This window comes from Paramormyrops kingsleyae, chromosome 23 (genome assembly GCF_048594095.1).
Source record: "Paramormyrops kingsleyae isolate MSU_618 chromosome 23, PKINGS_0.4, whole genome shotgun sequence".
In the NCBI taxonomy this organism is placed as follows: Eukaryota; Metazoa; Chordata; class Actinopteri; order Osteoglossiformes; family Mormyridae; genus Paramormyrops; species Paramormyrops kingsleyae.
In genome coordinates this window covers 20,286,812-20,302,012 of record NC_132819.1, presented here as the reverse complement: position 1 = coordinate 20,302,012, position 15,201 = coordinate 20,286,812, and the positions used below count along the sequence as shown (strand labels likewise).

At 40.4% G+C, this 15,201-nt stretch overlaps 1 protein-coding gene across 2 annotated transcripts in view; it reads right to left on the bottom strand.

The window, feature by feature from the left end:
* The window catches only part of LOC111848293 (nectin-3-like), a 37,146-nt gene extending 26,820 nt beyond the window's left edge, over positions 1-10,326 (bottom strand). The window contains exon 1 of one of the 2 annotated variants that reach the window (XM_072705861.1): positions 10,190-10,326. In XM_072705861.1, coding sequence (XP_072561962.1) covers positions 10,190-10,277 — 88 coding nt within the window. In that variant the 5' untranslated portion in view covers positions 10,278-10,326. Of the gene's footprint in view, positions 1-702; positions 893-10,189 lie in introns of those variants that run through there. The other variant, XM_072705862.1, reaches the window with a different exon arrangement.
* Positions 10,327-15,201: the final 4,875 nt, after the last annotated feature.

The window sequence follows — 15,201 nt, the reverse complement described above, 5'->3', positions numbered from 1 at the left end:
GGGTTATTATGTTTAATGTGCACAATTATACAACAGCTGTTTATTCTGAATGTGTTAATTCACTATCAGGACACAGCATCAGTTTGTTTGATCGAAAATTTACAAAACACAGATAAACCGGTTAATAACCTATATGTAGAAAGCTTTTCCATGCCAACAGGATTTAATTACAGAATGTAAAATTATTACAGATATCTACAATAGTAGTTCTTAAGTAAGAATTGAATTGTAGAGCTCTACAATATGACTAAAAATGTAATTTAGCATATTTGAGACAAAAATACAATGGAAGTCAGTGGGAATATATGCCTAGTAAAAATTGAATTCTAGAGCTCTATGATATTAATTTTTACTAGTAAAATTGCAATTCAAAATTAATCTCATTGAAAATTTCTAAAGAGAAAAGATTCCACAAAGAAAACACGTCTGAGACTTGCCGCTGAAACAAAGAAGCATGTCGTAGCCAAAACAAGCCAAGAGTTTTAATAATATATGTATCATCAATATCTAAATATCGCATGATTATATGTGACCCACGTCATTTCAGTATTGTTTTGGCATCATTTGCAGGTTTCTGTGATCTTTCATAAAGCATGAAAAACTTTCCTGATTAATTGTTCACCACCGACGTTAACGCGCGAAGAACAGAAACTACAAATGTAAAATTTGCGAATATGAAGGGGTTAAAAAGTTAAACATTACCTTCCGTCGTGAAGCGAAAATAGATGCAGAAGCAAACATGAATCACATTCATTTCATCAGACAGATACCAAAGAAGCTATTAACACCTCGCCTACAGCCGACATTACCCAAATCATTCACTATGAACTGAACTCTTCATACTTCAGGAAAGATACGACGCTGAAGTTGGCTCCTTACTCGGATTTTCCGGTCCACTTTAACTGCTTCGTAGCCCAATGCAATGACGCTATTGCGCCTGTAGGGGGGCATTTTTAGTACCTTAAACCTCTCTGGGCCAGGCAAATATCAACTTCTCAGTACACATCAGGTATCCTACTATACAGAAAAAGTGACATTGTCCTGGCCCAAACTGATTTAATGCTTTAAAAATCAGATGGAAAAAAGGCACGTCATACTATAGCGCACAATGGTGTTAATGGGAAGCCTGGTTTCCATGCCCATTTTAATGCCTTAAACCTCTCTGGGCCAGGCAAATATCAACTTCTCAGTACACATCAGGTATCCTACTATACAGAAAAAGTGACATTAAAATTAAAATAAGAATAAATTTGAAAAAATCTAAATTGTAAGATGTCTTATTTCCTCCAAAGACAAATAACCTACAATTGAATGACACTTTTTTCCTTGGGTCTCAGGAGGATATTCCCTCCACCACCACCCCCCTCTGTGGAGGTGTTATGTGCAGTACTGACACAGGAGGCAGACCCCGAAGTGCAGTAGCCAAAGGTTTTATTAATAGAACCTTGAACATCCAAAACCAGAAGGGGGATCCTAATAGAATAGTCGTGGTACGGGCAGAAATCGGAGGGCAGGTCAGGTGGGAGCAGGCAGGGCGGAGAGGGGCGAGGAGCAGGCAGGGCGGATGGAACAACAGAGCAGGATACGGCTGGCAGGACAAGCAGGGGAGACAGGACACAGGCAAATTCGGAAATGGCAACAATACTTCGCACAGGCTCTGGGATATGCCGGTTTAAATAGAAACACTACTAACTGCCAATTGTCTACCGGCGCTCGGCCCCGCCCTTGTTTTACAGCAGCAAAGAGGACAGTACAACAGAAATAAGCAGAATGCAGAAATGTCCTTGAGCAATAGCAGTAATATTAAACAATAGAAAACAAAAAATACAATATATACAATATGATAATCAAAAACGGTGCAATATGCCAAAAAAATAAAGTATAAATGTAATGTAGATTATATTGCCTGATAAATGAATATGTATATGTACTGTATATACATATGTGAACAGCAGCAAAAATGGAGTATTGTAACATTAAAAAACTGTCTCAATATACGTGTTGGAGTATATGAGCATGGGATTCGGTATGTGCTTATTGTTTGTTGTAAAGTTGTAAAACTGATGGCAGATGGAAGAAAAGACCTGTGGTATCTCTCTGTCACACACCTTGGGTGTAGCAGCCTGTCACTGATGGCGCTGCTCAGTACTGATAGTGTGTCCTGTAGTGGGTGAGAGATGTTCTCCAGCAGGGAACGTAGCTTAGCCAACGTTCTCCTCTCGCTCACCAGCTCCACTGAGTCGAGGGGACACCCCAAGACAAATGCTGCTGCCCCAACAGACCACACCATAGAGCAGGGGTGCCCAACTCCAGTCCTGGGGGGCCGGAGCCCTGCACATTTTTGGGTTTCCCCTCATTTAACACACCTGATTCAACTCCTTGTGCTAATTACCACACAGCTCTTGAGCTGAATCATTTATGGTGGAACAGGGAAAGAACTAAGCTACACAGGGCTCCGGCCCCCCAGGACTGGAGTTGGGTACCCGTGATAAAGAAGATGGCTGATGCCACCACAGAATCATATGAGGTCTGTATGTATAGACCTCATATGATGTATGTATTTATGCGTGTGTGCGAGTGTAACGATTTGTCCATGGATATGATACTTGGTGTGAGGGGCAGCAGCGACACCCCCCCACCCCGACCCCCAGCCAAAGCCACTGGGAACCAAGCCAAGAGGAACAAAGGGCCCTGGCCACATGACCAAGAGGCAACCACATGCCCAACCTGCTGAGGAGCATGTGAGGGAGCAGCAGGACAACAGCCCCCAGCGCAAGGGGCCCCACCAGTGGACACCGGACAGGGAGCCACCAGCCCAGCCTACAACTCCCAGCCCCAGCCCAGGCCCACAATGCACCAGAGAAGCCCTCCACAGTGACCTGGCACACCGCCTCCGGGGAGCAGAGGGAGGCCGCGGAGAGGCCCCACCCCACCCACCAGGGAGCTGACCCCAGGGCCACAGAAGAAGGCAGCCCCCCCCCCTCCCAGCCCAAGACCAAACCCCCAAAGCTGCCATTGACGCACAGAGCATCCCAGAGTACCTGGAACACCCGCCAGGGCCCTAGCCGGAACCACCCACAGCACCCCCAAGACCGCCCCACTCCACCCCACCCCCCAAAGAGGGGTTTGAAGGCCCTCCCTCAGGCCCCCATCGCCCCCCTGCTCGGTGTGTGTGTATAAGGTGTGTACATGTGAGTCTGTGTGAATGAGTGTGTGAACCAAAAAAAAAAGGATTCCCATTTCTGACCAATGAACATGAGTTAATAAAATCTCATAATGCACCAGGTCCATTTATCAAAAGATCCCAAGTATCACAATTTTCTATAAACTCAACAACATACCACTTGCATAAAACACATTCTAATATATAGGGCAAGGAGAACATTCATTCATGTCAGGATTAGGGCCTCAAACCCTTTGAGCTCACTCAAAAGTTTTTGCAGGGTCCTTTATGCCCAAACGAAAAGATTCTGAACATGAACAAAATGATTCTAAACCGGTACAAAAAGATTCTGAACCTAGGCAACTCGACACTATTATAGTTTATACATTCATTTACTTCTTTTACAGTGCTGATATTCTCTATGTCGAGGAATGAAAATTTGTGGGTCTGCATGCATATGTATACAATCACTAAAATCAAAGATTATAATAAAACTAAACATGGGCAACTGTGCAACAGTTTTAATAACTGAATAATAGTGTGCATGTCTGTGTGTGTATGTGTGATATGGTAGTCACTCCCATATCACACTTACAAAAGCAGACTTACGAAAGAAAGTCTGCTTTGCCAGAGTTTACAGACTGTAACACGTTTGCACATGGTGAGACCTGCTCTCTCTTTGACAATGGTCTGATTGCTCTGAGCAATTTGAATTTGCTTCTGAAGTCTGGAGTGAGGAGTGAAAGTTTATGTGCTGCCTACTTTTAGGACATGCCCGGAATATACACTCACCTAAAGGATTATTAGGAACACCTGTTCAATTTCTCATTAATGCAATTATCTAATCAATCAATCACATGGCAGTTGCTTCAATGCATTTTGGGGTGTGGTCCTGGTCAAGACAATCTCCTGAACTCCAAACTGAATGTCAGAATTGGAAAGAAAGGTGATTTAAGCAATTTTGAGCGTGACATGGTTGTTGGTGCCAGACGGGCCGGTCTGAGTATTTCACAATCTGCTCAGTTACTGGGATTTTCACGCACAACCATTTCTAGGGTTTACAAAGAATGGTGTGTAAAGGGAAAAACATCCAGTATGCGACAGTCCTGTGGGCGAAAATGCCTTGTTGATGCTAGAGGTCAGAGGAGAATGGGCTGACTGATTCAAGCTGATAGAAGAGCAACTTTGACTGAAATAACCACTCGTTATAACCGAGGTATGCAGCAAAGCATTTGTGAAGCCACAACACGCACAACCTTGAGGCGGATGGGCTACAACAGCAGAAGACCCCACCGGGTACCACTCATCTCCACTACAAATAGGAAAAAGAGGCTACAATTTGCACGAGCTCACCAAAATTGGACAGTTGAAGACTGGAAAAATGTTGCCTGGTCTGATGAGTCTCGATTTCTTTTTGAGACATTCAAATGGTAGAGTCAGAATTTGGCATAAACAGAATGAGAACATGGATCTATCATGCCTTGTTACCACTGTGCAGGCTGGTGGTGGTGGTGTAATGGTGTGGGGGATGTTTTCTTGGCACACTTTAGGCCCCTTAGTGCCAATTGGGCATCGTTTATATGCCATGGCCTACCTGAGCATTGTTTCTGACCATGTCCATCCCTTTATGACCACCATGTACCCATCCTCTGATGGCTACTTCCAGCAGGATAATGCACCATGTCACAAAGCTCGCACAAAGCCTCACTTCATTTCAAATTGGTTTCTTGAACATGACAAAGAGTTCACTGTACTACAATGGCCCCCGCAGTCACCAGATCTGAACCCAATAGAGCATCTTTGGAATGTGGTGGAACGGGAGCTTCGTGCCCTGGATGTGCATCCCACAAATCTCCATCAACTGCAAGATGCTATCCTATCAATATGGGCCAACATTTCTAAAGAATGCTTTCAGCACCTTGTTGAATCAATGCCACGTAGAATTAAGGCAGTTCTGAAGGCGAAAGGGGGTCAAACACCGTATTAGTATGGTGTTCCTAATAATCCTTTAGGTGAGTGTATATGCAGGTTTGAGTCCAATTGATGAATAGTTATGCAAAATAAAAAGAAGCTTTGGGAAAATATTTGGAGCCTTGTGGGAGCAGTGGCACAGAGTGAGTTTTTCCTCTAGGAAAAGACCAACTGGAACTGCCAGGGAGTTTGGGAAAACACTGTGACGACTAATCTCTAAAGGATATTCTTCTGTAGATGTACTGACTCAAGATTTATTAGTGCGTGACCATTTTATGGCTAATATGGGGAGTGGTGAACTAAGAATACAGTTAAGAAATGCTAAGCCACCCACCCTAGAGGAGGCCATTAGTGTTGCAACAGAACTAGAGTTGATTCATGATTTGGAGCGATCCGAAGTGAAAGTAGAATCTAAAGTCATGGGAGTGAGTGGTAGGTCTTCTGCAGATGAATCAAAATGGAGGCTTTATTAGGTGTAGTAGAGGAACTGAGACCAGAATTAAAAACCTTACAAGCTACAGTTGCTGAAATGAAACTCGCAGGGAAATTTACACCGAAATATAACCCATGGGAACCATCCTGACCCAGTAAATCCTGTTTGACCTGAACCTTCAGTAGATTGTAATGGTAGAGAACTGTGTCATCACAGTAAGATAAAGTCAATATTTCTAGCATTTTGGTTTTGATCTTTTGTCAGGTGAAAGTCTTTATGACCAGATATGTCTGTCAGAAATTTGGTGATTTAAGCTTTTTCACGTTAAGCGTTTTAGAATGTCCCGTATTTCTCTCAATCTTTGGCTTCAAAAATGCACAAACAATATAGATGCACACAAGCCATTGCAAAATCCAACTTTACAAACACATACATACGAGGGATTAACAAAGAAAATGGACACATAATAAATATGATGTAATTCATTCTAAAAATAAATCAAATACTGAGAAAAAAACACATAACGTCTAATTTCTCCAATTCTAAAGGATCTCCTAATTCTAACTAAAACATCTGTTTTACCTTTTTGCAATTTTTCAAATTGACAAGGGAGTTTGCAAAAAATGTCAAAACCAGGTAAAATTTGGCGTAGAAGTTGCAATATTGTAACATTTGGCAAGAAAGTGACACTGACAACAGAATATGTAAGGCAGTGGTTCTCAAACTTTTTCAGCAGGAGGCCCCCTTGTGTAGGGTGAATCCTTTTGTGGCCCCCCTCCTCAAAAAAAAAATCATGACGCAAAACATCCTCAAACTTACAATTTTACTTAATTTTAGATTCTATTTGTAGTCTTTATTTCTCTGGTTTGTTAAATTTACATTTCACAAAATATAACATTGTATTAAAACAGTTTTGACAGTAAAACTAACATTGTCTGAAAAGTGCAACAAAAGTAGGCTACTGAATACTGAACAGTAATTTATGATGTCCATAGCAGCGTAGTGTGCTACGTAAAATTTATATTTACATTTTTTTTATACTTCTATTTTTTTTAAAATACATTATATTTTACATAGGTTGACAAGCTTGATTTACATACAGTAGAGATGCGCGGATGGCGGTTATATCCGCGGGCGCTGCGGATAATCCGCGGGTTGGGTGGGTCGGGTAATAAAAAAATACATTTTAATTAATTGCGGGTGGGTCGCGGGTGGATGAGATCAATCATTAATGATGCAAATATCAACTACATTCTCTAAAATACGAACATGTTTTAAATGCATTTTTCATCAGGCAGACAGTCGCTAATTTGCGCTCTCGTCTTAAAAAAATATATGCGTGGCGGGAGGAGGGGGGTCCATTTCTTAAAGCAGAAATGGAGGCGAAACAGATCCGAGAGAGACTAAAGAAGGGAGAATTAAAAACAAAACAAAAGGAAGGAAAGAAAAGTGCTGTGTGGGAGTGGTTTAGCGAAGTGCCTATTGCCTGTAACCTATCGTCTGTATAAGTGCCTACGAGTTTTTTTTTGGGGAAAAAAGTTCTTAATTGTTCTCTCTTTTTTTTTTATATCTATTTGGAAAGCATAATATTCTGTATTATTTGAATAGATAGGGCTAATAAATTTGCCGTTATCCAGTCATTGTGTGTTTATGTGTTGCAGCGACAGAAACGGTGATATTCCCATTAAAGTCTGAATGGAGTAGGCTAAAGACTGTTTATTTTATTGAGAAAATGTTGGTTAATCTGGCCAAAGACAAAATTTGTTTTATGAATAAATGTTCATTTAAAGCAGCATACGATACGCGTATTATTTTACTATCAGAGATGCGCAGATTAGCTCTAAAGTCACTGAATCTGCTGTTAAAAACGAAGAAGCGGGTGCGGATATCTATATCAGAGAAAATTATAGGTGCGGGCGGGTGGCGGGTGGATGATTTGTTTAAAGCCGCGGATTCGGGTGACATTTTATCTCTAACATACAGGTAATTTTTTTTTTTAGATTCTACAATTTCGATGCGGCCCCCCTAGCGCCATCTGGTGGCCCCCAGTTTGAGAACCACTGATGTAAGGAATATGTTTTTATCTACTTAAACCAGACCTCATGTGCTTCCCATGTGCTTTACTGAGAGATAGAACAGTGGGTCATGTGGTTGCAACAGTTGAACTCATTTTCAACGGTCAAACTCCATGAAACCTCCAGTAGAGAAGTAAAAACATTGTGTTCTTTTCGCACTTACGTTAAATATACTCCTACATAGTAATTAATAATGTATTTATCATACAACTCCGTTTCAAAAAAGTTGGAACGCTATGGCAAATGTAAATAAAAACATTATACAATGATTTGCAAATTATATAAACCAATATTTAACTGAAAATACAACAAAGGCAAAATATCAAATGTTCCTCAATGTGATACTGCAAAGAATTTGGGAATTTTATCTATGGTACATAATATGATTAAAAGATTCAGAAAATCCAGAAAAATGTCTGTACGAAAGGAACAAGGTCCAAAACCAACACTGAATAGCCATGATCTTTGGGTCCTCAGGCAGCGCTGCAGTAAAAACAGACATGATTCTATAGTGGACATCATTTCATGGGCTCCGGAACACTTCTGAAAACCACTGTCTATCAATACAGCTCGTCACTGCATCCACAAATGCAGGATGAATTTCCACCATGTGAAGAAGAAACAATATCTAAACATGATCCAGAAATGCCACCAACTTCTCTGGGCCTGAGCTCATATAAGATGGACTGAGGCAAAATGGAAAACTGTCCTGTGGTCTGACAAATCAAAATTTCAAATCATTTTTGGAAATCATGGACGTCTCTTCCTGCGGGCTAAAGAGAAGGAGGACCATCCAGCTTGTTATCAGTGGACAGTTCAAAAGTCAGTATCCATGATGATATGGGGGTGCATTATGGCCCATGGCTTGGGTAGCCTGCACATCTGTGAAGACAGCATTAATGCTGAATGATACATACTTATGGGCTTTTGAGCAACACATGCTGCCATCCAGACAACGTCTTTTTCAGAGAAGACCTTGTATATTTCAGCATGACAATGCCAAACTGCATTCTGTGGGTATTACAACAGCATGTCACGGATACGGACAGATTGGGGGCGTGGATGAGGCATGGTGCAGACAGGAAAGAAGGTGGATGGCCCGCTTGCGGCTCACAGGACGAACGGGGTTTATTAAACTGAAAACACTAGAAGCACTTCAAAACGAAAACAGACCACAAGGGATCAAAAGTAAAAGGGGATAAACAAAAACTAATTACAAAGGGGTCTAGGCAGGTAGGGTACAAATAACACAACACTCATCAACATCATACAATGAACCACTAAGAAACTGAACTGAACTGAGGCAGGGACTTAAATACTGAGGGTTAACAAGACTAACACAGGGCAGGTGAGACTAATTAACGAGGGTTGGGAAAACAGGCCACAGACAAAACTAATAATTAAATCAAGGGACTGGGAGGGGAAAACTAAGACACTGACAGAAACAAGGAAACAGAATCTAACACTGAGAATGACAGACCAGTAAAAACACAATCATTGGCACAAAGGCAAAAAAAACAAAACAGAATACAAACCAAAACACAGGGACTAGAAAACTTTTACAATTGAAACACAAGGGAACAAAATCTACAAAAGCAGGAGGTGGGATTTGAACACGTGACAGAGGGATTTGTAGGCAGCTACATGCTCAACTTATATGTTATGGTTTAAACATTTTGTCAGGACTATACCATACTTAGCTATGAGGAATGCATGTTTGCCAAGCTCAGGGGTTGAAAATATTATAATTATGGGATGTTTTTTGTATATTTTTCTCCAGACGTTTTCCACCCTGTTAGGGACATGTACATGGTATAATCACAGAGTTTAAATAATGTACAAGTCAAACAATACTGAACTTTTCTGGGATACAATGTGTCCCTTTTGCTATGATAAAAGTTTAATTCTTGTAGCATTAACAGTTTTAATTTTATGAAGAGTACAAAATGTCAGAATAATGGAATCTGTGTGTTTTTTGCCCCCATTTTGTTGTCTTGTATGAGGAATTTTATTAATTAGAAATAAAAGTATATGTAGATGCATTATATGTACCTCATTTAACAAAACAATATACAAATATACCAAACCCTTACTGTTGTGATTAAAATATTTTTTAAATCATTGCCTAACAGGGTGGAATTTATTACCAATTTCTAATGTATAAACGATCTAAATAATGTCCCAGGAATGTACAAAGTTACTACTGTAAGCACTGGGAGCACCACGTTTTGGACCCATTATTAAAAATGCTAAATAAACGGCATATTGGCAATTTGAAAAGAGAATGAAGCTGGTTGCTGAAACAAAGACGCATGGCGCAGCCCACCCAAGCCAAGAGTTTTAATAAGAAATATTATGCATCACGAATATTTAAATATTGCGTGATTATGTCGTTTCAGTATTGTTTTTGGCATCATTCGCAGTTTTCTGTGATCTTCCATAAAGCATGGAAAACATTCCTGTTTAATTGTTCTCTACCAACGCACGAATAACAAATCACAGATGTAAAATTCGCAAAAATGAAGGGGATAAAAATTTCAACATTACCTTCCGTCGTGAAGCGAAAACAACTACAAAGGCAAACAACATCAATCACGTTCATTTTATCATGCCTTGAGGCTGTTACCGAAACCATAGGCTGAACTCGTGCTAGTGCTACTACTTGAGTCCACGCGGAATTCCTGACTGGGAAGAGTCCTGTGCGGAAATCCTGCCCCCTTTCGAGCGCACGCACCTGCTCAGTTTGGCGGTTATTTACAGTTTTTCTCCATTGGTTTGGCTCATTTCTTGAAACCGAGATGACATTCTCAAAATAACATGGACAAATCTCCAAACCACCTTGCAATTGTTCACAACAGAATGTCATTTCTCATTGGTTTTATCAAATTGCAAATGCTTTAGTACATGTCTCAAGTGACTCTGTGCTTTTTTTTCAAATGATTATGTACAAGTAGCTACAGTTAGCACAATGAGCCCACATTTAGCACATTTTCCAAATAAATAGATCTTGCTGATCTAAACTGATTAGTTGATTTTTCAGTGAAATGGTTACTCTCTCCAAAACATATCAGCATGGTTTCATTGTGTAAGTCATCATATGCACAATTGTCTGTTCAACTGTCAAAATTACAGTTTTTCTCATTTGCTAAGACACGCTCAGTGAAACTGGGATTCACTTGATCTTCATCATCACATTCTTAGCACAGGAGAAGTCTTCTCTTTCAAATGCCTTAACACTTTTTCATTTGTTTCACACATTTTTCACACCCTTTGTCAAAACAGTCACCACAGATCTCATTGAAAGATCCCAAACTCCATTGGATTCACTGTGTTGAACAAAAGGAAAACATCTATTAACAGCTGATAGAAAGTACTTGCATAATTATGAATTTCCAATGTACCTGTGTGAAACTTGTTTGCACAACTCTTCAATCAGCAATCAGTCTGTACACCTATAAATCAAGGTGTATATCAAGGTTTTTCACTGGGTGCAAGAGAGGATATTGAATGTGATGTGGATGAAGCCAGGTGGCCCCATCGTCAAGGCAGAAGAGACTGAGTATCAATAGTGGCTATTTCTTTTTATTTATACTTTATTGTAATAGATTTTATTTTTATTTTCTTAGCATCTGATAGATGTTATTTTGGTTTACATGTATTTTCTGTAATATTTACAGTATTTCAGGTTTTGGCCACAGTTTGAAAAAAAAGAATGTCATGGAATCAATAAAATTTGCATCAAAGCATTTCTGATTCTGGATCCAGTTCTTTGCAAGAAGTCAAATTTGACACAGCCTGTGTAGAAAGATAACAGTTGGCACTGGCATAACAGCTATGTAATAGGCTACAATGACAAGCAATGGTGCACTGATTCGCACTGAGCGCTGCATTTTGAATTTTGTTGTCCATTGTGTAATGATTGATTGGAAGAGCTCATACACTTGTTTGCAAGTTGTGCTGTTTGAAGGCAAAATTTGCTTTTGTTTCATATTGTAAATGTTTTGGCACGGTTAGAGCCTTTTGCAAACAAAACGTGCCACTTTGACCATGAGTGCCACTGTTTAGGCCTGTGTGTTAACTGATTTGAAAATGTGGAGTTTGAGTTGATTGCAGCATCAAAGCAATAGAGAAAAACTGTAGTCAAGGATATAATACCATGAAAGAATTTCTTGGAACATTTGATAAATTTATGACAGTAATTGACAATCAATCTGGTGAAATTAGAACTAACGAAGGAGCAGTTTCCCACATCTCAGATGACCAATCAAACAGAGAGCAGCGCGTCGATGGCCAGGAGGATGAGGATGGTGGCCAGGAAAGAGAGGGTGACAATGGCGACCACTGAAAATATTACTGTACTATAGTTCTGAAACTTTATTTACAGTATGGTAGGCTAGAGTTTTTTTTGTTTTTTTTGTTTTTTGTTTGTGTTTATAACTGTTCACATTTACAGAATCCTGTATACGTTTTCTTTTCACAGTATGTTCTCTAATGTTAACATTTCTTTGTACGAATAAAAATGTTTACAGTTTCCTTGAGTATGAGTGGTTTATTGGAGGCTGCTTTTACTGTAAAATCTTTTAGTTTTATTCATAGTTGTATTCTGTTGCTAGACCTGTGCCTCAGTGACAAAACGTCTAAGCATTTTGACTTGCAGTGCTTAAACAATGCCAAAGGTGTAATGCATTTTGGGGGCATTGACTATTTATATGAGAAGGATATTTAGTTTTGACACATGGATAAACTGTTTTGGGAGAGATATGAGCTTTTGCAGGGGATCCATGGTGTTGTGCTAAACCATCCAGGTTATTTTGACAAAAGCACTAAATGAATGCACATGTGCCAAGGCAATTGAGAAGGATCTGTGCTATTTTGACTGTACTGACCTTTTATATGGGAAAGGAATCTGCTTTTGAAGCATGGATGAAGAGTTTGGGGAAAGATATTTGATTTTGCTAGTGAGCTATAATGTTGAGCAAAACTAAGACTGTTTGGCCAAATTACCTTATGGTTTTGAGAATGTCATCTCGGTTTCAAGAAATGAGCCAAACCAATGGAGAAAAACTGTAATTGCATTTAATTCACAAGAACGGCCTATAAGGTTATCTGTACTGCAGCTGCTGTTCTCTGCAGTTCTCCTTCCTTATCTTTTCTGCCAAATTCCTTCTACTCCTAACCCTGAGCTGTACGCTCTACAGCTTCCCTTTTGTCCCCAGTAACAACAATGCCCAGTGTACATTACTGTTTTCCCCACAAGCACATCCAGACAATCTCACTATGTTTGGGTGTGTGTGGCGTAGAGATAGTGGTTAGCACTGTTGCCTCACACCTCTGGGACCTGGGTTCAAGTCTCCGCCTGGGTTACATGTGTGTGGAGTTTGCATGTTCTCGTCGTGTTGTCGTGGGGTTTCCTCAGAGTACTCTAGTTTCCCTCGACAGTCCAAAAACATGCTGAGGATATTTGGATGTGATGGGCTGGCCCCCCATCCTGGGTTGTTTCCCTGCCTTATGCCCATAGTTTCTGGGCTGAGCTCTGGACCCCCCCTGCAACCCAGAAGGATAAGCAGTTGGATGGATGGATGAACATGAGTTAATAAAATCTCATAATTCACCCGGTCCATTTATCAAACGATCCCAAGTATCACAATTTTCTATAAACTGAACTACATACCACATACATAAAACACATTCTAACATACAAGGCAAGGAGAACCAATATAATATTCATGTCAGGATTAGGGCCTCAAACCCTTTGAGCTCACTCAAAAGTTTTTGCAGGGTCCTTTATGCCCAAACGAAAAGATCCTAAACATGAACAAAATGATTCCAAAACAGTACAGAAAGATTCCGAACCTAGGCAACTCGACACTATTATAGTTTATACATTCATTTACTTATTTTACAGTGCTGCACTCTCCGTAGGGGACTTGAACCCCTACCACACTGGGACATTAACCCAGTAACTTGAACCCCCAGAGTATGTAGGGGAGCGACCCCTGATATTCTCTGTATCGAGGAAGGAAAATTTGTGGGTCTGCATGCATATGTGTACAATCACAACTATGTGGGTCTGCATGCATATGTGTACAATCACAACTAATATCAAAGATCATAATGAAACTAAACAATATGTGCAACTGTGCAACAGTTTTAATAACTGAATAATAGTGTGTATGTCTGTGTGTGTATGTGTGACATGTTAGTCACTATCAGAATCACACTGGTGACTGGTGTATCAAACTGGTGTACTGGCTTGATGGACCCACCTTGGACAGTCTATTACAGGGGTGGGGATGTGATCCATGGAGAGCCGCTGTGAATTTCTGGGATGATCTCTCAATCAGCCAATCATAAACAGTGGTTCTCAGCTGCAATCCTGGGGACCCGCTGTTATTGGCTGATTGAGAGGCCATCACCCAGTTTTCCTTTGACTTTGAAATGTTCCACACGAACACAATGCAGAAGTTTCTTGGGCTTGAGAAGTGGAGAAATACCAGTACAACTATCCCAGACTGGTACCCATGAACAAGTTTACCTTTTGGCTAAGAGCCACAGCATTAGCAATCACAATTTATATAAAAGATAAATACAAAGCTTACAGTGCTATCACAAAAATAAATGACTTACAGTAGTAAATTTGAGGTACGAAAGTAAGTCTGCTTTGCCAGAGTTTACAGACTGTGACACGTTTGCACATGGTGAGACCTGCTCTCTCTCTGACACGATAATATGATATTAAGGAATGTGGAGCTGCAGTACGGCTGCAGTTTTTACATCTATTTTGAACACACTCAATGGATTAGCCTCCTAATACATATCACATATGCTAATTCCATATTCTGCTCCTTAGTCACTCAGGTCACCCTCACATCTCCTCCATTCAGTCCCCCACTCTCGTCTCAGGACCAAAGGTGACCGGACTTTCTCTGCCGCTGCCCCCAGACTTTGGAATAGACTCCCATCCAACATTAAGTCCTGCTCTACTACTGACGAGTTTAAATCTAAATTAAAGACCCACCTTTTTTCTCTTCCTTTCAACTGAATTTGAGGTTCTCCCATGTCTTTGTCAAGTCCATTCTTAATTTATTCATTTTAACAATACTCTTAGTTTATTTTTATTTCCACTTGCTGCTTAATAATCTGTTGCTTGTATTAAATTTCTTTTATTCTTTTTCCTACCTAATTCTTATTTCCATGTGTTATGACGCCATCTAGGGGAAGGGCAGTAATAGGATGTTGCGAGTGAAAATGGAGAAGAGAAAAAAAGGAAGACAAGACAGATGGATGGTAAAAGGCAGTGATCATTTAGGTAATAGCAACATGGACAACGACAAACCAAGCTTAGACTTCAGAAGTGACCCGAGGCCAAAATAACAAACCGAACCGGACTAACTGTGACCGCCCCCCCCCTCCCCGACCCCCAGCTAGCTTCCGTAACCAAAAATAACGGTCAAATAAAAGACAAGCACTTCCCTGACTCCCTGACTAACCGAAACACACCAGAACAGTAAACAGTGGAAGTTCCTACAAATGCACACACACTACAGGCAATGGGCAAA